The sequence below is a fragment of the Bactrocera tryoni genome, chromosome 2, assembly GCF_016617805.1.
Source record: "Bactrocera tryoni isolate S06 chromosome 2, CSIRO_BtryS06_freeze2, whole genome shotgun sequence".
NCBI lineage: Eukaryota > Metazoa > Arthropoda > Insecta > Diptera > Tephritidae > Bactrocera > Bactrocera tryoni.
This window is the reverse complement of record NC_052500.1, coordinates 29,420,972-29,444,410: the sequence shown is the minus strand read 5'-3', so window position 1 is coordinate 29,444,410 and position 23,439 is coordinate 29,420,972. Positions and strand designations below refer to the sequence as shown.

General features: G+C 40.3%; 1 protein-coding gene across 1 annotated transcript; it reads left to right on the top strand.

The window, feature by feature from the left end:
• Nucleotides 1–11: 11 nt before the first annotated feature.
• Nucleotides 12–22,442, top strand: LOC120769243 (sucrose non-fermenting protein kinase 1). Its single transcript, XM_040096143.1, has 7 exons — nucleotides 12–382; nucleotides 11,455–11,554; nucleotides 12,033–12,144; nucleotides 14,239–14,395; nucleotides 14,720–14,828; nucleotides 18,204–18,446; nucleotides 20,632–22,442. Exons 3-7 carry the CDS (start codon nucleotides 12,089–12,091, stop codon nucleotides 21,414–21,416), a joined length of 1,350 nt encoding a protein of 449 aa, XP_039952077.1. The 5' UTR covers nucleotides 12–382; nucleotides 11,455–11,554; nucleotides 12,033–12,088; the 3' UTR covers nucleotides 21,417–22,442.
• The last annotated feature ends 997 nt before the right edge of the window (nucleotides 22,443–23,439 follow it).

Below are 23,439 nucleotides of genomic sequence, written 5' to 3'. Positions count from 1 at the left end.
GGTCAACAAGCGCTTGTCAGCAACCAAGAACATCCGCCGCAGACATACGACGACCTGCTCTGCCCACACCGAGCTCCTTCGAACGCTTAGTGTCTTGCTTGATATTATTCCACGGCAGCCTAGCAGTTGCGTTTATCCGTTTAGGAACGCCGTTTTTTTCGCTCAACGCCAGCCGACTGACGGCGTATTTGCACTTTGTTTTGTTTCTTGTTACGACATTGTGTATTTCGGTGTAAAAGGTGCCATCAACAAAACAGCAGTCGTGGATACCACAGGTGATTATCACGAGTCAGTGCTAGTGCCGCCGCCCTGTCCACCCGCCACACCGCCCTACCAGCGGCTAACGAAAGCGCTGCAGTGCGATCCAAGATGCGGACACGAGGTAATTACGCGCCCGAATGAGGAGGGAGATTAAAATAAATAGCTAAAGTTGTTAAAAGAAATGGGATAGGGAAATATAAAGTACACAAAAATTAGGAGCACTCAATTGCGTTAAGTTTTATATCCTCTAAGTTAGCAGGTGTGGTGAAACAACATTCTGTTCAAGTCATTAATAACGGGAAGTTTTTAGAAGAATATAGTATTAGAAAAAGTAGTAAGTCATCTCTCTTCAAATACTTTAATGAAATATAATTCATTGCTTTCTTATGGTCGCTACAATAAGAGAACAAGAGAGCAATAGACTCAAATCCTGAATTGATAGCGAGAGGAAATACCAAGAGCTAGGACAATAGAATAATATTTAAGTATTTTTTCTAATAAGAGAAGTAGATACCAAGGCAATAACTTACCATGAAACTGAAGTACTCAAGGCGCTCTCTCTTCTCAATTTTCACCCATTGTTGATTTTCTCGCACCGTTACCGTCACTTTCTTTTATTAATCTAACTTCAGCAAGCTGATTTGATATAAATTTTTGGCGATCCCTTGGCTCAATTTATTATTAAAGCCATTTTACTTAAATTGTTTCAGAGAGCCAGAGAACTATAGTCTCTTTCAAGCAGAAGTGGCAGGATATCAGCACGTATATTTTTACAAAGTGCGGCTTCTTTTTAGGAGGTATGCATCCACTCCGTTAGCTGAGCTGCTATGCAGCTCACTGACAGTGAACTCAAAACTAGTCAAAGAGTACTTGACCTCACTGGCGGTAGAAATAAGTTACTTGCTTATTAAACCTGTCTGAGTGCCTAGCACCTTCATCAGGAAGGGAATGGAAGCGTGAGCTCAGTAAGTGTTAGTCAGCAACCAGCACTTGTGGGGTTGCAAAAGACTTCTGGTCCAGAGTGGATCTTAAAAGGTCCACTTTAACAGGGTTCACATGGCGGTAAATGATTGGTGTTCTAACTGCACACTGTCCCATTGCCACTCTTGCGATGAGACTAAAGATTTTGGAGGACGCAACTTATCAAGGTTGAGGAAAGAAGATAAGATGGAAACATCTATACACTAACTTCTTGACTGTCTAGGGCTCGCTAGACCAAGGTTGAAGCATTTTAATTGGAACATATTCTTTTCTGCGAATTAGCTGGAATTGATTTTAGCCACCTGAATAAATTTATGGCAAGGTCTTTTGATCCAAACCTAGGAGTTCTGGGCAACGGTCAAGCGTCGCTAGCAGTCCAAATAGGTTTATTCATTACCTAACATAACCTAAATTATCTTACTCAAGGAGAGACAATTTTTCTATAAGTGAAAGCTAATTAAACTTGGCATCTCATTGAAAAGTTCCTTTCTTAATTTTGAATCAAGATACAGGTGTATGATGGAAACTTGAAACTTTAGTTTTAAGAAGTCATCGTATTATAGTAACATAACCTAATGTACTCTAATATAATAACGATATATTAGAGTACATTAGATTAAGTTAGGAAAGATGGCTGATCACTCAGCATGGCGGGAGATTACACTTAGACTGGTGACAGTCCTTTGTGAAGACAAACGAAATAACTTCTGTACTAGAATTTCAGCTATCAGCGAAAACGCCTTTTAGTATGTGATCCAAGAAGTTTTCGCCTTGAACTGGCAAATACGGAACATTCGAAAAGCGAGTGTTGAGATGATTCTATCATATATTTTTCCCTAGTGGGCAGTTGACCAACACTGGCTGATTTGGTCTTAGACTCAGTCCAGTAGTGAGCTGTCCCATTCTTTACTTAGCATAAATACGAGTAATCCATTGAAAATACTTGTAGTACTACAATTTAACTCATATTATGACATATCTAAAGGAATATCTTTATTTCGTAGGCCGATAAACCGATTAATATAATGGGTTGTCAAAAAAGTCTTGCGGTATTTTTATTGAATTTTTTTTTTATTGAAATTGAAATGAATTTTTGATGACTCATGCCCAGCTCTTGACCTATGCCGGTCTCTTTCGACCAATTCAGCGATTTTATCGCAATTTTCGACGACAGGCCTTCCGGGGCGTGGCGCATCTTCGACCACCTCTACACCAGAACGAAAACTTTGAAACCATCGTTGTGCGGTGGAAATGGAAACTGTATCGGGTCCATAAACTGCACAAATTTTATTGGCGGCTTGAGATGCATATTTGGCTTTATCGTAGTAGTACTGTAAAATATGCCGTATTTTCTTTATTTTGCTCCATGTTTGCGACGCTATAACTCACGAACGACTTAAAAGAAACGACAATCAATCAAACACGTGTTAGCGCGTGAAATGAGCTTTCTAAAAAGATATAGCATGACCCGATGCGACGAATAAAACTAGAACTACGCGCTTTCAGCGCCAACTATATGTTGAATACCTCAAAGCCATTTCCTTAATTCCGCACCCTTAAACATTCGTGGGGCACATGTGGCTATATTTCGTGGTCGATTGCGCAATTCTCATTTATACCTTTACATTTTCATTCGTTCTTTCGTGTTCCTCGTACAATTGCTAGGTGTAGATATTTGCCTATAATACTCACTGCCGCAACGGCATGTAGCAGATAAAGAGGTCTATGAACCTAATAGACCGTGTTTAAGCATGAGTATATAGTAAAGTGCGACAAACCCCACAAATAGCGGCACATCGACAGCTTTGAACTTGGACTTGAACGTAGAAACGGTCGAACACGTCGAACTTGTAAGGCTTTTCCGCACTCAGTGCTTGGTTAGGGAGGAAAATTACAAAATGGGCTAGCAAATGTTTTTGTATTTATTTTTATTGTACCGAAATCCAATTGCCGTAATTGTCGGCATACGATAAAGCAGCAAAAATGCAAAAATAAAGCAATTTGCTCATAATGAAGGCAGAAATAGTGGACCGAAAAATAAAAATAGTTTTGCAAATTATATTATGTGCATGCGCAACGGTAAAGGCTTTGATGTAAAATTAATGATAATACATGTAATATATGTAGGTTATATAGGATCATAGAAAATGTGTCGCTGTTTTCATGTCTAACTTCTTCTGTAGGTTGTTTTTTACGCCTAACCAATTACTGGTGAAACAAAACTACAACCTGTTTTAAAATACTAGTTAGCCGGGTACTCAGCAACACAGAAGCACCTAGAACATAGATTTCTGAACACCTTAAAAAATTATTCGAAAAAAATGTACAACAGATGACAAGCACTTTTAAATTCTACTTCAATTATAAAAGGTTTAGTTGGATGTCCGTAGAGAGAGTTCAAGTGCGACTGCAAAGCTGGTATCATTTTGAGCATTTCTTTTACAAGAAAGTTTTAGCGCCTTATTTCTGTTATCAGATCTACTTAGTCGGTATCTAGGTAGCGAGATTCCAACGAGTTTTCTGGGAGAAATTTCAAATTACCATCCTTTTCTTAAAAGTAATATAATTTTGAGTAAAGATAAGTAAGAGTGTCGTTTTAATATTCCACTAAATAAAATATATATGCATTACGACCTAGCGTTTTCCGTAGTCGTCATCAAAAGGGGGTCTCTCATCCGAGGCTGTTACTTCCTGTTCATGGGGGGTGCTTTTTACGTGGCGGATCCCAAACCCAGCGCACAACCCTGATGACGGAAGGTTCGCCTTCTCACTTTAGCTCGCTTCCAAACAGATGTTCTTTGGCTACTCAAAAAATACTTGGTCTAAGACCGGAAGTCGTGATCTACTTCAGCCATATGTAAAATAATCGTTTCTGGCCACTCCGAACTACATGGTGCTCGAACAACTTTCCTGACCTGCTTTGTAAACTGACGTTGAGTGATACCAAAAGCTCCGTCAAGGTCGGTCATTCCATACCAAACGAGATTTCAGACAACGCGTTTTCCTATCGTTCGAACTCTGCAATCTTCTTCTGGAGAAAATTATTCCAGCTGCAAAGCTGAATCTTCTATATGAGTGTACAGCTGATATTGATATTATTACCGGGGGTTAGTTCCCAACACCGGTGCCGTTAGTTCTGCTTTCTCCAGACTGGGTAAGGAGCTAAGCAAATGGGTCTGATATTGAACGAAGGCGAGACGAAATATCTACTGTCATCAAACAAACAGTTGTCGCACTCGCGACTTGAGTTTCAAGTCATTGTTGACAGTCATAACTTCCAAGCCGTAGATAACTTCGGCTATCTTGGAATCAGTGTTAACACCCATAGCAATGTCAGCCACGAAATCTAACGTAGAAGAACTCTTGCCAACAGGTGCTACTTCGGACTGAGTAGGCAATTGAGAAGTGAAGTACTTTCTCGACGACAAAACACCAAACTCTATAGGTCACTCATTATTTCCGTCTTGCTGATGATGATGACAACTTCTGATGAGTCGACGTTACGAGTTCTCGAGAGAAGGATACTGCGGCCGTTTATGGTCCTTTGCGAATTGGCAACGGTTGACCAGGTGGAAAAGGATCTGGCTACACCAGGAATGTCCAATTCGTGCCAAACAGTAAAAATTTGGTTTTGACCGATCAGTTTGCATGGCAGCTATATGCTATAGTGGTCCGATACGGTGTTTCTGACAAGTTAACAGCTTTTTGTGAGGAAAGGAACGACAAAAACTGAATTTCCAGTTCGCGTTTATACAGACAGACATCGCTAAATCTACTAAGCTCGGTACGCTCATCAGTTATTTACATATACATTTTATAAGGTGTCCGACATTTTCTTCTGGTTGTGACAAACTTTGTGGCAAACTTAATATACCCGCGAATATCACAACGAAGGAAAACATACTTTAGACTCAAAATTACAAGAGGAATTGCAATCGCATTTAGACTTTAGACGCAAAATTACAAGAGGAACTGCAATCGCATTTCCTATCGGCCATTCCAACAACTTGTGTGCGCCCCGTTACCGCACATAAGACACATTCATGCATGCATTTAACATGGCTATTGCGCCGAGTCGAACAGTCATGACCCGCAGGCGTTAAGCCAAAGCTACGAAATTACAACAACAATGGCAACGAAAATGCATAGAAACAGCAATAAAGCACGCTGTCAAGTTGCCTTGATAATGAAAGCTGAGCGCTGAAGTGTAAGAACTTTGGTCAAAGCACAAACGCAACAGGGTGGGGTTGTTGGCTGTTACCAGGCGACCACTCGGCACGCAATCACTGAAGCGTTTAAATTTAATAATGAAAAAATGTGTAATTTCCTCTGATGGATTAATTGTGTACCGACTTGTGCAAATATTGTTATAACTGTAATGCTCGTATGTTTCATCATGTGTACTTAAACAACAATAACAACTACAAGCAACACCAAAATTCAAGTACATATGTCGGCATGGTCGCCAGTTTGTGCCTCTACTAGATGGATAAATGTAATTCGTAGGGGCACTTTGCTCTTTTCCATCTTTGCCTTCGGGCAGGACTGGTTGCCGTAAAAGCCGCACAAATTCGATGCATGCAAATCGCGATTGAAGCAATTAAAGCAATAGCAACGGTAAATAGCACAAAGAAAGGTAAAACCGCAGTAACGGATTGGTGAAGTCGGAAGCAAGGCAATATGATGTTGGTTAGCTCCCATGTTGGGTAAGGTGGCACCACCTGGCTTTGATCTGGCAATCGGCTGATAACCTCCGAAAGCTACATATACTTTACATATTCATGTAAAGAAGCAGCTGCACAACAAGTAAACACCAACAACAACAATGTACTCCGTGCTGTGGGTAAATTTGCATAAAGTGAGAGAATGAAACTGTCCGTTCTCCTTGTTCACTTAAATTTAATACGTGTGCGAATAATTGATAAAAGTGAAGTTGGTAAGGCCATACGGTTTAGGGCTCTTTGAGCAGGAGCTGTGTTCTGTAAATCCTATATATATATATGTATACACTCTCCTTAAGTTAAGTAGTTAAATAGTCTGAGTGACAAAGGGAAAGTATTCACCTAACATTGCGATGATGCGAATATTGATAAGAGCTAGTCCACTATGGGCCAGAAAATATTCGCAACACCACAAGTGCTGGTTGTTGACCAACGCTTGCTGAAACTCATAGATTTAGCGTCCAAAGGTACAAAAATGGAGGAGAACTGCTCGTTCCGATGTTGATAGATTCGAATTTGGCTAAGGGTGCCTTTATTGCAGCGGGTTCAAGGCCAGTATAGCAGATCTGCCATCGGAGTGAATGAATATCTCCCTAAAAGTAACCGCACTTCGGAGAAGTGCATTTGTTGCTACCTTGATAGAAAATAAAAAAAAACGAAAAGCTCACTGCGCCTATCCAGAGACCCCGACACACCCACATATCCCTCCGAGGCATGTACATGGAGTAGATGCCGCTATGAGAAGTTTACTTGACGCAATGGTCTGAGTTATCTGGGATGGGAGAGGATTGCTGAATGCCCCTCTTTGGGACCCTTAACGTGCCCGTCTTCTTGAAGTCTGATAGCAACATTCTCAGCAATGCATTTGGCGGCTATGTCCACGGGTCCTACATGTAGAATGGCATTTGGTGTCATAATCGGTTTTATACCTAGTCCACTACTGATATCAATGAAAGTCGCTCGTTGAACACATTCTACCTATTTAGTGAGTGTGGCCTTACCGAGCGCCCTCTACCAGACAAATACACCACAGAAAGTTATTGGCATAACTACGGTTATTCAAACTAAAACACAACTTTTGGTGAGAGTCCCCACAGCTTCCCAATAACTCCTTTACATCAATATAAGGCAACTAATTCCTTTCTGTTTCTCTCTTCAACATTGATCTTCCATGATAGTTTTCTATCACCTTTTCGACAGCGTGAAGCCGAGAGTCCCCCCAGAGAAGAAAGGCGTGCATCCCGGATTTTACATCACCTGGATTATACAACCAGTTCAGTTTTATTTGAATTGACACCTGGGCTCAGCTAGCTCCCACATTGGGTTTCCCTTGTGTTAACTCGTAAACGGTACCAGGAATTCTTCCTTAACTATGAGAGCAACCTTATCTACATAGACAATAGTAAATGTAGTATAATATATATTAAAGATAGGATAAAATGGGACAGAAAACCCGGAAATAACGAAAAAATGCACCCTTCAAATCTTTCTCATGAAATCTCCTGATTTACCATATATTTCACAAATACCCTTCCATCTGCAGCATATGAAAGCTCGATTGACGTGTCAAGTATTTGACATTTTCAAGTTGTCAACAGCAGAAGGCTGAGGATGATAAGCACAAGCGACTTTACAACGATTTGACACAGAGAGCACTGGCGACCGGGGCGTATGAGTGATGTGAAATTCAATCGCTTTATGTTCACGTTTCATACATGTATAAGATTAATATGTACACACATACATATGTATATACACAATGTACTTATGATGCAACACAATGTGTATGTTTATAATACTGATATGAATTTCACTTAGCAAGCGTAGGTGATAATCAATAATAATTAGATACCGTTAATAAGCAACCCATGGCGTTTAAGTCACGATATCTACATATATATACTGCAATATGGTATACTGCTACATGTGTATGGGTGCATTCATTTGAATAATAAACGTTCATGTAAGCTCATGGGTATTTAAGGTGCATTAAGTGGCATACTGCTTTGTTGCTTGAAATTAGCGATTACAAAATGTTTTAGATGCGGGCATAGCAGATATATTGACAAGTAAATTAAATTAGCTGCTAGTCAGAGTTTAAGGCAATTCTTATCAACATTTGGTCTCATAAGTGTATAATTTAAATGGATAATACGATAATGGCAATCCTGATAAGTCACAAGTCACAACTCTCCCTTTGATTCCTGAAGTGATTATAATAATAGCTTAGATTAGTTATTATTACTTACTTATAATATTAAATTTGTTTAGAAATAACAGTAATCTACAAAACTATACATTTCGCCGGTAGTTTTCCAGCTGATCTTTCTAATGACGCTCATTCGCTTTATTGACTAGCTGCTATAGACTTAAAAACCTTCTGGATAGGAAGACACACTAATTTGCTAAGTAATATGGGGTCAACATAAACCACTTATCTTTTATTCTAACAACCAGAAAGATTAAGATACCTGCTATTGCAAAAAATCCAAAGACTTATGACAGCACTATGATATATGTCATCGTTAGGTTAGGTTAGATGGCTGATCAAAGATCGTTCGTAGACTGCTACATACAGTCCTTTGTGACGCCATAGAAAAGAAGAGCTCCTGTGTTTGAACTTATAAATTAGCAAAATGCTTAGTGAGCCAAAACAACTTTGCACAGATGTTTAATTTCCATTTCCGTCAGTTCGGTGGGATGTCTGATGGTGTGCGCTCCCAAGTGATTGAGTCTGATCAAGGCAGGATAGTCAAGAAGGAAGTGTTGAGTTGTTTCCACCCCGTATTCTTCCATTCAGCCTTACTGCGGGGACGCCAATAGGGCAATGGCCTGTTAAAAGCTCCACAACTAGGGGGAGGTTAGGCTTACTAAGGGCAAAGTGATCACACTATATCTTGCGATCGATCTTGAGCCAAAGGCTTTTGCGACAGCACATGTACCGATGTGGGCCCAGCTATCTAGTAGTAGAACACAAGAGCACCGATCCACTCCTGCATTACCGATAACAGTTCTAGGGTGCCTTTTCTTGCTAGCTTTATAATTTCCTGCAATTCCGCTGTGGTCTGTCCCCCATACCAGTCATATCAGAAAGACACTCGATCGTATTGATAGCGATGTTAGACACTGCCAGGCCTGAACGCATTGTTAATGAGTTCAACGCTAGTATTGCCGCTTTGTTATATCTGTGGTTGGGCACGTCTGCACTCCGCAGCAGTAACTCTACTGCTACCTTAATGGCTGTAATTTCGGCTTGCAAATACAATCGTATCGCAATAGACAGGAAGTCTGAATCTGGAGTTGATAAAGAGCTCCTGAAAGTAAAGCCTTACACCAACCTTCCCCACAAGCTTTGATCCATCCGTAAAGAAGCTCACTGCCCTCTCCTTTAACGATTTCTTCCCACCCATAACTGTTTCGCCGGTATATGGACAGAGAAAGAGGCGCCATAGTTCGGTTTGGCGACTCCATGATTCAATTGATCTGGTATGAAGTCAAAGTAAGTGAGTCTTATAGCAACCAAACACCTTCTGACGATGTATACTTGCAATATGTGCAACATAGCGTTAAGTTCCATGGTTGGAGTGAACTTTAGGGTACCACACATGCTGATGAGCGCAGCTCGTTGAATGCTCTTGGGTTTCTTTGCAAGTGTGGTGTTTTTTAGAGCCCTCCACTACACAAAGAATCCATAAAACATATTGCGCTTCATTATGGTGTCGTAGAATCGGAGGGCCGCTTTCGGTAAGAGACCCCACCTTTTGCGAATAGCTCCTCTACGCAGTACCTTTGCCCTTTTTGATCTCTCTTCCATATTCGGCTTCCATGACAGCTTCCTATACAAGATGAGCCGCAAATGGATGTCTCCCCAAGACCACCCAGAGAAGTTACGACTGCTTCCGGTAGGATGTTATTTAAAGCTCTATACATCAAGGAATATATCAAGGTATATACGACGACATTGACATAGTTCAGCGAATTAAAAGACAGCGGCTATGCTGGCTAGGTCATGTTGTCCGGATGGACGAAAACACTCCAGCTCTGAAAGTATTCGACGCAGTACCCGCCGGGGGAAGTAGAGGAAGAGGAAGACCTCCACTCCGTTGGTAGGACCAAGTGGAGAAGGACCTGGCTTCGCTTGCAATATCCAATTGGCGCCACGTAGCGAAAAGAAGAAACGACTGGCGCGCTGTTGTTAACTCGGCTATAATCGCGTAAGTGGTGTCTACGCCAATTAAGAAGAAGAAGAAATATCAAGGAATTCCTTAACCGCAATGGCTTTCTCAAGTCATGACACGATATTATGCAGGGCAATATTCACTGACTTGCTCTTACAATAAGCATATTACGCCCCTGATATATGGTCCCTCGGAAAGCGCCTCCTTATGTACCAGTCCATCAGTCTCTAGAGAGTTGTTTGTTAGAAGGAGTAGAGGCTGGTGGGCCTGAAATCCTTGGCGGTAACGTGGGAGCATCTGACAGCCTTCGGGATAAACATAGTTTTGACTCGTCTCCAGGTCGCGGGGATCTAACTCAGTCTTATGAAGTTCGCATAGATAGGTTCCAACCAGTTGCTTGATATTAAAAATGAAGCTTCTTAAAGCTTCATTATATTTATGTATAAGGTTTTTCTAGAGATTTCTTTTGCCTATAAAAAATTGCCTCTTATACATGGTCAGACGCTTATTTCTTGGTGTTACAAACTTCATAATAAACTTAATACACTATGTTCTTTACACCTGAACCAACATTATATCTTTGGATAATCGTCCAAGTAAAGCTGGGAGTTTTTCAATATAAAAATTTTTCACTTTTTGAGAAAACTTTGAAGGAATAACGTGAATTTTTGTAAAAGAAATAGTTAATTTGTTATTGTAAAATAATAAGTATTCACAAATATATTGTTAGTTGAAAGAAAAACGATTTTATTTTGAAGCTCTGATCCTGTTCATGAAACAGCGACATCTTCGTCAATTTTGCGCCAATCGACAGTAAATTTAGGCACAACATTTTGCATAGATATTTGAAAAAAAAAGAAAACGAAAAAATAAATTAAAGATCTTGCTCTTTCCTTAAAACGTAGCTTTCTATGAATAAAAAATATTTTCAAAGATTATATTGTAGAAAAAGGAATGTAATTTTAGATGTTTAGTTCCTAAAGAACTATCCTTTAGACTATTAAGTATCACAAGGGACCAGTGTTGTAATTAAATAGTAATTAGATAGCTTACAACGCTGGTCCCTTGTGGTAGCCAAGATCTTTCTTAAAAACGACCTCTTAAACTACCTAACCTATCCTTTAAATCTGAGACTCTAAATGTCTAACATTTTCACAAAGAGATAAAATTTATTTTTTGTGAAAATTTATACGACTATTAGCATCATAGAGTAGTGTGCACCAAACAATTAAAACGGGAAATATTTGTAAACAAATTCTTTATCAAATTTTCATCATAACATTAATTCAATTTTACTTTATTTTAACTCTCAGGTAACCATCGGCCGGCGCATCGGCCTTTACAGATTTTGCGGCGATATTGGACGTGGCAACTTTTCCAAAGTCAAATTAGCTGTACACCAACTAACACGCGGTAAGCTCTCGAGGTTCTGAAAATGATATTATGGCTTTTTTTTTATAAGCGAGTATGCTAAGAACGTAAAACGCAGCTAAAATCAACATTAAGAATTTTTACAATAATAGTTACATCCATTTCCTATTCCAAAGATCACTAAAGTAAGTTACTTAACTTGTCTCACAACAAAACCACCTAAAAGTAGAAAATGCACACTTCACAAAGTTCACCAAACATTTCTATGGTTGCATGTTTCGAAGTTTCACTGTGTTCCACAAAAAAAAATGCTCATAGACTTGTCCTCCTCACTCAAATCACATATCCATTAAGTCGAGTACCATTCATGTAAATGCCAAAGCCCGTACAATCGTTTGTTGTTCAAGGCTCAGCCGAGAGAAAGCTGACTCACTTCTGACTTTGTGTGGCTTTCCACTCTTTTATTCTTATTCACTTTGATTGCCATTTTCATTTTATTTTATTTTTTTTTGCTTTGCAGACAAAGTGGCTATCAAAGTAGTTGACCGTGGTGGCTTGGATGCGAAAGCGTTGCGTATGCTCTCCAGTGAAATAGCGACGCTCGAATGCGTACATCATCCCAATATTTTAAGGTAAGAAGGCGAAGCGGGCGGAAAATGACAGGATACTGTGAAAAAGGGGTAAACAGACTATATGAAACTCATGCAAATTGGTGTGTATTTTTGCTCGCACACTCTGTCAAATAAGTAACTTGTCTTTTGCGGTCACGTGATGAAATATATTTATGGTAATGGAGTGGAAAATGAAATATGGCACAGAGAGCGACAAAAATTGTGATGTCGCAAAATATATTAAAGTGGTCGGCATTTAATCTTAGTGAATTCTATATAAAATACAGAAAATTTCAGCCGATCAGTGCTTTACCCAGCCCGTTAAAGCAAGATCGGCACACACCATCTCTTCGTCGATTTAAAAGCCACCTTCGAAATCAAGAAAAGGAACTGTCTCTATGCCGCTATGTCTGGACTTGGTATTCCCGTAAAACCAATATGACTGTGTAAGCTAACGTTGAGCAATACCAAAAGCTCCGTCAGGATCGGAGAGGACATCTCCGAGCCGTTCGATACCAAGCGAGATTTCAGACAAACGGACTTCCTATCGTGCGACTTCTTCAACCTATTGCTGAAGAAAATAGTTTGAACTGCAGATCTAAATAGAAAAGAACATTATTCTATTAAAGTATACAGCTGCTGGAGTACGCCGATGATATTTATGTCATTGGCCTCAACAACCGCGGCGTTAGTTCTGCTTTCTCCAGACTGGATAAGGAAGCGAAGCGTATGAGTCTGATTGTGAACGAGAATAAGACCAAATATCTTCTGTCACCAAAAAAAAGCAGTCATCGCATTCGCGACTTGGCTCACACCTCACTGTTTACAATCAAAACTTCGAATTCGTGGATAATTTAATTTATCTTGGAACCAGCATCAGCACCATCAACAAAATCAACCTTGCGAATCAACCAATCCATTGCGGAATAACTCTTGCCAACAGATGCTACTTCGGACTAAAAAGCCATTTGAAAAGTAAAGCCCTCTCCCGACAAACAAAGGCCAAACTGTAGAAGTCACTCATCATTCCCGTCCTGCTATATGGTGCGGAGGCAAGAACAATGACATCATCTGATGAGTGGGCCTTAGGAGTGCTCGAGAGAAAGGTTCTGCGAAAGATTTAGGGTCTTTAGTGTATTGGCAACGGCGAGTACCGCAGTCGATAGAACAAATTATTTAAAATAGATATTTGGCGATATCGATATAGTTCAGCGAATGAAAAGACAGCGGTTGCGCTGGCTAGGTCATGTTGTCCGGATGGAAAAGAACATTTCAGCTTTGAAGGTTTTCGATTCAGTACCTGCCGGTGGAGGCAGAGGAAGAGGAAGACCTCTACTCCGTTGGAGAGATCAGCTGGAGAAGGACCTGGCTGCAATTGGTATCTCGAATTGATGTCAAATAGCGAAAAGAAGAAACGACTGGCGCGCTGCTGTTAACTCGGCTATAACGTGTGTACGCCAGTAAAGAAGAAGAAGAAGTTGCTTTTCAAATAATTCAGAAAAGATTTCGGCAATGAATACGATAATCTTAAAACATTATATAAAGAAGTTGCTTTAAGTGGGCATAGAGCATGGCACATTGTCATCGAGAGCTATTGCATTGTTCCAATAATCTTTGGCAAAGAAATCTCCGAATTAAAAACATGTTCTTGGAGATAAAGTCTCTACTCCTTCAATTTATACAATTTTTTAGTCAGTGATAGTCAGCCCGGACCTCAGTCAACTGTTTCGAAAAACAAAAACCGTCACTTATTTGACAGAATTTGTTTGAAAAACAATCTATACTTACATGAGAGTGTGTGTACACCTCTCTAGTGCAGATACATGTAATCATATATGAGTGTGCAACGGTTTCCTAGCCTTTGCAAGTTACAGCATCCAGTGCATTGGTTTTGAAAAACCGAGTAAACTGAAAAATAACAACGTAACGGTAAAGTGGCATAAAAATCCGACGTTGACTCTGCCATTTTGCTGTTTCCTCCCGCTTTTTCATCCTATTGCGCTGCTCTGCACAGCATCAGCCTTTATATATGTACATATGTATAGTGCAAACGAGTGCTTGTTGTATAAGTTTCACTTTTTATTTCTCTCTTTTCCGCTTTTATCTCTGACGCAGGCTTTTCGAAGTGGTAGAGACTTTGGGACGTGTATATCTTGTCACCGAGTGGATACGCGGCGGCGAGCTCTACAATCACATCACCCAGGGTGGCCCGCTGCGGGAGATACACGCTGCGCCCTTGTTCAAGCAGCTGTTGTTAGCCGTAAAACACATGGTAAGCAGCTGGCAATTATATTTTACTTTATGTTGGCGCAGCCAATCACAGTAGTCTGCCAGAAAGCAGTCAGCCAGCGACGACCAGCCGGCGGCAATACCAAAGGACACACTGAGTGGAGCACTCGGCCTGCCATGTGACGGTGTTGGCGACCAGTTGTCCATTAAATTGCGATTTGTGTTTTCTGTCACTGTACTTATTGCTCAGTTTACCTTCAACTCGTCCCCCTCTGCTGTTTACTTACAAACACTTTGTATTTATTTTTGTTTTTGCATGTTTTCGCGCTGCTTCCGTCTACGCCTGGCGTTTGGTGATAAATTACAGCACAGCTTGGGCTTTGTGCATCGCGATATTAAGGCTGAAAATGTGCTACTGCTATCAGAGGATCGCTTGAAGCTGGCTGATTTCGGTTTTAGCACACAACTTATCAATGGTGAGTGACAATGGTGTGCTGGTGGTGTATATGCGTTTGTCTGTATGTAAGTGTAAAGAATTACAATTTGTTCCCAACAAAGTTGCTTTCAATGACGAGGGCTTATTTGTGAGTAGACCGTGCCGATGGATGGCCAATGCGCAAAATATTTCAGTTATTAAAATATTTCATAAAGCTTTGTTGTTGCGAATAATTCATGTACCTGGAACGCGGTTTATTTGGTTTAAGTTAGGAGCAAATGAAATATTCGGAACATTATTAAAAATTTTTGAGATAAATAGCGGTAGTTGGTTGGAAGCTCTGTAATTACAATAACTATGAAGTATGTATATTGAAAACGCATTGTTATAGCTTGAAGCTGTGTATATTAACCCGCAAGACTACTGCAGATTTTTCACGAATTAAGTACCCCTGAAGCACTAGAGCAGTTGTACTGTGGTAAATTTGTTGTTTTATCCGTCTGTTCACACGTCTACAATTCCGAACATCTCTGATATTTCATAGGATGTTTTTTGAACCATGTGGCTTTCAAGAAGACAATGTAGACAGCAATAACGCGCAGAATATTCTCTATCAAGGCGTCAATCGCGTCAAGTAACGCCGCATCAAGCAGTCAAGCAAGGTTAAATCGCACGACTTCGTAGGAGGCGAAATACAGCGCTCCCCAAGTTTCCTCGAATAAATTGATTGTTTCGTTGATTGTATGGCATATAGCGCCGTCTTGTTGGACCCAAAGATGATCCAAATCAGCATCCTTCAATTCCGGCACGAAAAAGCTATTAATCATGTATAGTGTTCCACATTAAATGTAACGTTATAGCAGGCTTCATTTTCTATATATATGGACCAATGATTTCCTCCTCTAACAGTGACTTTTTAAGGATGTAGCGGCGTCTCAACAATGGCTTCTGGATTATTATCACTTCAAATGCGACAATTTTTTTTATTAACGAACCCATAGTGGGTTTCGGGTTCGGTGGCCACTTTGGTTTGACCCATCCATCGAATGTGAAATGCACTTGTTTGTCGTTTGGCTTCAATTATTGCACGAGTTTGTAAGTCAGCAAAGCAAGATTCTTCCGCAAAATCTTCCATAAAGTGGATGGGCACATCTTCAATTTTGGTAGATGAACCCACTCGAGTCTTCTTCGATATCCCGCACTATAGCAATAGCGCCTTTGGTACGCACTCTACAGCGCATTATCCAATACATTAAACGTGGTGCGAAACCAAACCGTGGTTGCTGGAATTATCAACTCTGTCTCTGCGCGAGGCATTATTTTAGCAATAGATTTGGACGAATTGCAAATGTTATTCTGGAGTAAGTCTGTGCATTACAAATTAGCAAGCCGAACGTAGTACAAATCAAGTAACAGCTGGCAAAACGAACAACTATGAAAAAAGTATAGCCTCATTTAAAACTACACTTCTAAAATAACATTGTCGAATTAATGGACGTAACAGTAGTAGGTAGGTAGGTAGGAGTGCAGCCCTATCGGGCTCAATTAACACTTGATGTGCCATTTTGATGCACTGTTCGTAGAACCTCCTGTATCTGCTATTACGTTTCACCTTCTCTTTCAAACCATTTTGAGGTTTCGATGAAACTACTTATGTCCGCTATGCTTTTAGTGGAAATCCATTCAAGGTTTGGTGCTAGATGGATTCCAAGTGTTTTGTGTCGGATCTGTGCTAGAGCTGGGCATTCACAGAGAAAGTGGAAGATTGTTTCCTTGTTCCCTGCTACTCCGCAGCCACGGCAGATGTCATTGTTGGGCATACCCATTTTGGATGCGTGTTCCCCAAATGGCCAGTGCCCTGTTGTGGTAGCTGTTACTCTGTAAATACTTTTCCTTGACTTATTTAGTAAGTCGTTGGGTCTTTTCCTGTCATATGTTGGCCATAATTGTTTAGTTATGACGCATTTTGTGATGTTTTTCCACCTGTTATTTGCAATTTGTTGAAATTGTCTATTGATCTCACTTTTGATTGATCCTAGCGGACTTGGTATTATCTCCGCCTCGGGTTCGTTGAGGAAAGCTCCTGCCTTTGCCAACTCGTCTGCTTTTTCGTTACCGAAAATGTTCCTGTGGCCGGGAACCCAGATTAAGTTTAGTTGGAGCTTGTCTTTTATTGCGCTTAGTGCTCTCTTGCAGTTGTGTACTGTGCTGGAGTTTGTCATGGGTGAAGACAAGGCCAGGAGCGCCGCCTGGCTATCCGTAAATATAGTTGCTTTATTTATATTCCCGTGGTTTTCCAATAGAGCTTCGCAAGCTTTTTCTATGCCTAGTCCTTCTGCTTGGAAGATGCTAGCCGAGTTCGGTAGACGTATAGAGAGAGATATGCCAAGATCAGTGGAGAATACCCCCGTGCCTTCTCCGCTGTCCATTTTGGACCCGTCGGTATAGACTGAGATGGTATCCTCATCTTCTATTGAGCCTCTTCTCCATTCTCGTCTAGATGGTATCCTTACCTGGAAGTGTCTATTGAAGTCCAGCTTTGGGAGAATGTAGTCTGATTTATTAATGGCGAGCTTGTTTAGAATTACACTATGTGCATAGTTCTGCTAGTTCTAACCTCCCAATTCTTTTATTCTTGTCGCCGCAATAGCTGCTGTTTTTTGAATAAAAATGTCCATTGGTAGTTGATGCAGGATCACGTTGAGCGCATCAGTCGGGCATGACCTGATAGCCCCAGAAACACCCGCACATGCTGCTCTTTGTATACCATTTAATTTTTTTAATGTTATATTGTTTGTTTACGTAACAGTAGTACTCAAACTATGAGTTTATGTGGATCCATCTGACTGTCAGACGCTAAACGTTTTCTGGCCAAACTTCACTTTTAAATTAACCTCTTTTCTCATTTAATATAGACCAAATGCCCGTAGTTTAAAACCTTTCTAAGTTCAATGCCTCCTTCGCATCATAAATATACTGTCGGATGGTAATTGAATATATCTTGAAAAAAATTACCTTTGCTTGTTGAACCACCTTAGTTGAACAAAAGCCTTGGGCAAGCTGACGTATGTGAACCACTCTCAGTTGCACATTTCTACTCGTTATCTACCATTTTTGTTTTTTCACCCTTTTGCGCACTTTTCTTAATAAAGTAATCCTTAAGGCTATCCATTTGCTGGCCCTTGTCATTAGCTTGTCACGACATCAGTTCCAACCTACAAGAGCACTTTGTTGAGCTAAAATGGTAAAAGAAAGAACGGAATTACAACTTATACTTCAGCCAAGCATCACCAGTAAAATTAAAAAGTAGCTGTAAGCAAGATATTATAAAGTGGATAGAAATATCTATTTCTAAACAACTGAGCTCTGGATTTGATTTTTCTAATTCTTTTATTTTCTAACCTCACATTTGTAGGTGCCAATCAGAAGCTGGACACATTTTGTGGTTCGCCCCCGTATGCTGCTCCTGAACTGTTTTCCGATGATCACTATGTCGGCGCGCCGGTGGATGTTTGGGCGCTTGGTATTTTGCTTTATTTTATGGTAGTCGGTAATATGCCATTTCGGGCGCCCACAATACCGGGCCTGAAGGCGGCGATATTGAAAGGTGACTACCTGCTGCCCGGACAGTTGAGTCTACCATGCATAAGACTTATCCGTAAGTATCTGTTAAGGATAAAAATAAAAAATATTTAAAAAAAACTTTGAATTGTGTCTACATATATGCGATTTTATGAAATTTATGTGAAAACAAGAAAAACGTTAACTTCGGCTGCACCGAAGCTAATATACCCTTCACAGGTGCATTTATTTTAGTAACTATGTGCTCAGTTTGTATGGAAGCTATATGCTATAGTAATCCGATCTGAACAATTTTTTCGGAGATTACATTGTTGCCGTAGAAAATAATCTATACCAAATTTGGTGAAGATACATTGTCAAATGTGAAAGTTTTCCATACAAGAGCTTGATTCCGATCGTTAAGTTTATATGGCAGCCATATGTTACAGTATTCCGATATCGGCCGTTCCGACAAATGAGCAGGTTCTTGAAGAGAAAATGACGTTTGCAAAGTTTCAAAAGGATATCTTAAAAACTGAGGGAATAGTTCGTATATATACAGAAGGACAGACAGACGGACAGACAGACAGACGGACATGGTTAAATCGACTCAGCTCAACATAATGATCATTTATATATATACTTTATAGGGTCTCCGACGCTTCTTTCTGGGTGTTACAAACATCGTGACAAACTTAATATACCCTGCTCAGGGTATAAATATATACTATACATTATATACGGCTTTTTGAAGCTTGCAGCGCGACCTAGTTTCTATAGTGCTCTCCTCTCTGTAGAAACACATACTAAATATTCTAGTAGACTGCTGGATGCTATTGAGATGATGTGATCTCTATATGCATAGATTCAAAGGCCTTGATCCTGCATCCATAGACTGCTAATTTCCGTAAAACCGCCAGTTTGCACAAGAGCCTCTACCCCTGTTAAATGACTCCTTCTTGTGCCTATAATAAGCAATGTATAATACCATAAGTAGCTTGAATTTGTCTCTCAAGAAATTGATTACGCTTTTAAGCCTAGTAAGGTGGCTTTGTTGTGTTGTTCCCTTTTTTCCTGGCTTCCTCCCCACTACGTAGCAACTCCTTTAAGCTAAGGGGACCAACTGCTACGCAGGATTCCGGTCCTACCATCCTGAAAGCAAGTTCAGAGGGGCATCCTCTTCAGCTAGTTTATTCTCAGCTACCTCCTTATGACCTGGCACCCAGGCGAGACCATCCTGAAAGCAAGTGCAGAGGGGCATTCCCTTCAGCCAGCTTATTCTCAGCTACCTCCTTATGACCTGGCACCCAGGCGAGGTGTACTTGGTTGCCAACTGATAGGCTGTTCGGCGTTCTATGCACTGCTACACCAATAGCGACGAAATCGCTTAAGCTGAAATCGCCTTAAGTGCCGATCGACTATCATTGAGTATGTGCAATACTTTCAGTGCTATAGTTTTATAGCAAATACTTCTGTTTGGAAAATGTTCGGAAAACGTCTCATAGGTATGGAATGTTTGGGACGGGGTCCTGCGATGCCTGTACTAACGCTGAGTTACTTCATTCAGCATTACTTCTGGGGCTAACTTCAATCTTCTTTGTGTTGACTTTTAAGTAATGCTGGGTGAAGAGCCGCTTTCCTCTGCCATACTCTTCTGCTGTCATTTGAAGCATTGTATGTTTAGCTATTTGATTGATTACCTGGCGATGGCGTCCGAGTTCCAGCGTGTCTTTTAGTGCTGCCGTCGACCAAGTACGTCTGATAAATTTCAGTCCATTGGTTAATCCGTTAAATGTCATATATGTAGTTATCCAGCTGTTGTTCACCGACGTAAAACCAGAGAATTTATCAGCCTACATGTTACTATGCAAGGCGCCACCGATCAGTAAGCAACGCTCGGGTTTGGTTTGTCATATATATATATATGTTACATCAATATATTTTATTTGCAATTTGGTCTTTAGTTATTTGCTTAAAGTACTTTTGTCAAGAGACTGGGACACATTTTCCAACTTTTCGACTACTAATTTTTATGTGCCGTTATACACCACAAAATAGAGTCTAATCCTTTTATGTCATGCCATATCTGCATTGAGCCACAGAAAGTGTGTACAACTAATAGGCAAGTTCACCTCGCAAACTTCGAATGAACTACCACCAATCCGAGAGCTACCTTATTTGGTACATATTCAGCAGTAATATAATATATAAATCTGTTGAATTAATTATTAATTTAATATTTTTATTCTTTAATAACTATATTCGTATTACTCTATTTTCAGAACGCATCCTCATCCACATACCCGCACGTCGTCCGACCATTGACGATATGCTCACCAGTCAATTCGTTTGCTATCCAAAACTCAGCGCCGAACTCATGCAATATGAGATCAATTTACGTACGAAGCCCGTCAAGCGCTCCGGTTTCTGGGTGCGCTCAAAGTCACGACGCCTGCGCAAATCGTATTCACTACGCGAACGCTACATGGAGGTGACCAATAAGCCGCCAATTAATATGAATGCACGCAAAAATGACGGCGTATTCGTCGATAATTTTTTACATCCAATCGAAATCAATCGTGATCTGCCCAACGAACTCTCGAAGGAGCCATCAAAGCCAAACACGCCAAAACGTTCTTTCTTCTGCGGCACGCTAAAGAAGAAAGTTAGCCCCATGGAATTGGAGAAGGAACGGCAATTGGTCAATGGTAACGGTTGTGAGAATCGTCAATGGAATGCAGATGTGGTCATCGATTGTCCGCTTTTCAAAAACTACGATGCTGAGACGGGAGATTTTATCATGCTGCCAACAGATACCGATGACTTGACTTTGGTGAAACCGCTGGAATATGAGGCGCGTCAGCTGCTCGACGAGCTGGGCGTCAATTCTGCAATGTTGCGTGCCTCCATACAAAATGGTCCACGTAGCGATATAATCGGCACGTACCGAATTATTGTGAATCGCCTGCAAAAGCAGTCGTGGTTGGCGCGAAAGCATGTCGAGCTGGCGCTACAAGAGATGCCAAAGATGGAGAAGAAAATGGAACGCTCATGCTGCATACTTTAAGGCGCACAATGTGCATGCGTTTACCGCTTTCTCTATCACACTTCCACTACACGAAAACACTACTTGTGCTACTCACAAACTTCCATGAACTCCTTGCCTCTCTCATTTCCTCTCAAACTCTCTCGCTCTCTCTTGCTCCCTCTGCGTATCAGCGCATCTGGCTCTGCCTATACTTCTGTCTAAGTAGTAGTAGATATTAATTAGTTGCATCTGTGTCTGTCATATGACGTGTGTCTGACACGTGACAAGCGACAAATGACTGCGTGTTTATTGGCATTCATACATGCATACGAAAGCGTAGTTGCGTTGAAACTGTGTACATGTGTAAGTAGTGATTTTAATCGCTGATCTCGGAGATGCCTACTCAATAATCTCATTTCGCAGAAAGAATGAAGTAAAACGAAGGTATATAATACGTTAGTCGAATTTCATAGCGGTAGTTCTACTATAATAGACACGTAAATATTAGTCAAATTGATAGATAACCGTTAGCTGAATGTACTCGCTCTGTTTGAACAGCAAGAAAGGCGTATATTCATATAGACTAGTTATACGTTACACTCGAAAGAAGAAACATAAACACATACATATTTATTATTAATATAATATTAGACACACACGCGAATGTGTTAAGTTCGTTATATTTTGTAATTTTATAATTTTTAAAAACTTAGTGTTAATTGTCAAAAAAGTTGTATTTTGGTTATGAAATGTGACAAGTGAATATTATAAAAAGTAAAAAACCAAATCTAATAAACTTAAACTTTGGTCCATTCTTAGTCACAAATTTGTGCCGAAAATTCACGAAGAAACAATAAATAATTATAAATAATTGTAAATCGAAAAAGGCAGCAAGCATTTTGCATATTTGAATTGTCTCCCATGGAGTCATTTACACACCTTTACAAACATTCAACAGAACTTAGTTTCATAAAAAAACTACTGTGTATCGATTAATTATGTTCGTTACGACGAATTTGAATGTAATTCAGTCCAATAAATAAATAACGAAAATCTTAAAAAGAATTTTTGACTTGGTATTTTTGTTTTTTATTTAATAAAAAAAATTATTTAACATAAGTAAGGGAGAGCTAAGTTCAGGTGTAGTAACCGAACATGTCATACTCTAGCGACTTGCCAGAATCAAAGTCAGGAAAATACTTTACTACAAAACTTTGTTTTAAAGATGTTACGAAAGGATTCCACATTCCTTGCCCGAAAAACTCGTGAAAGAATTAAAGCGTGACCCTTTTCGAGAATCCCTACTTTTTTTTAAAGAAAAAACACAGAAACATCAAATTTAATGAAGAATGTGTATCATCATTTGAATGATCATTATTTTTTGAAGATTATCTCTTTCAAATGTTGACTGTGCCAAGTCTCAGATGTTCCATCCATTGAGTTCATTTTTCGCTTACTCGTTCGATCATTTCGACTGGTAACTGGCGAATGACACGCTTGATGTTATGTTTCAAGGCCTGACTCGAAGCGGGATTGTGCGCATAGACTTTAGATTTTACATATCTTCTTCTTCTTAATGGGCGTAGACAACGCTTACGCGATTATAGCCGAGTTAACAACAGCGCGCCAGTCATTTCTTCTTTTCGCTACGTGGCGCCAATTGGATATTCCAAGCGAAGCCAGGTCCTTCTCCACTTGGTCCTTCCAACGGAGTGGAGGTCTTCTTCTTCTTCTGCTTCCCTCCGGCGGGTACTACGTCGAATACTTTCAGAGCTGGAGTGTTTTCGTCCATCCGGACAACATTACCTAGCCAGCGTAGCCGCTGTCTTTTAATTCGCTGAACTGTGTCAATGTCGTCGTATATCTCGTACATCTCATCGTTTCATCGAATGCGATATTCGCCGTAGCCAACGCGCAATGGACCATAAATCTTTCGCAGAACTTTTCTCTCGAAAACTCGTAACGTCGACTCATCGGTTGCTGTCATCGTCAAAGCCTCTGCACCATATGGCAGGACGGGAATTATGAGCGACTTATAGAGTTTGGCTTTTGTTCGTCGAGA

Coding starts and splice junctions, on each gene's coding strand:
- LOC120769243 (XM_040096143.1), top strand. CDS start 12,089: ATGCTCTCCAGTGAAATAGCGACGCTCGAATGCGTACATCATCCCAAT. Junction 12,145..14,238: donor CATCATCCCAATATTTTAAG/GTAAGAAGGCGA, acceptor TCTCTGACGCAG/GCTTTTCGAAGTGGTAGAGA. Junction 14,396..14,719: donor TGTTAGCCGTAAAACACATG/GTAAGCAGCTGG, acceptor GATAAATTACAG/CACAGCTTGGGCTTTGTGCA.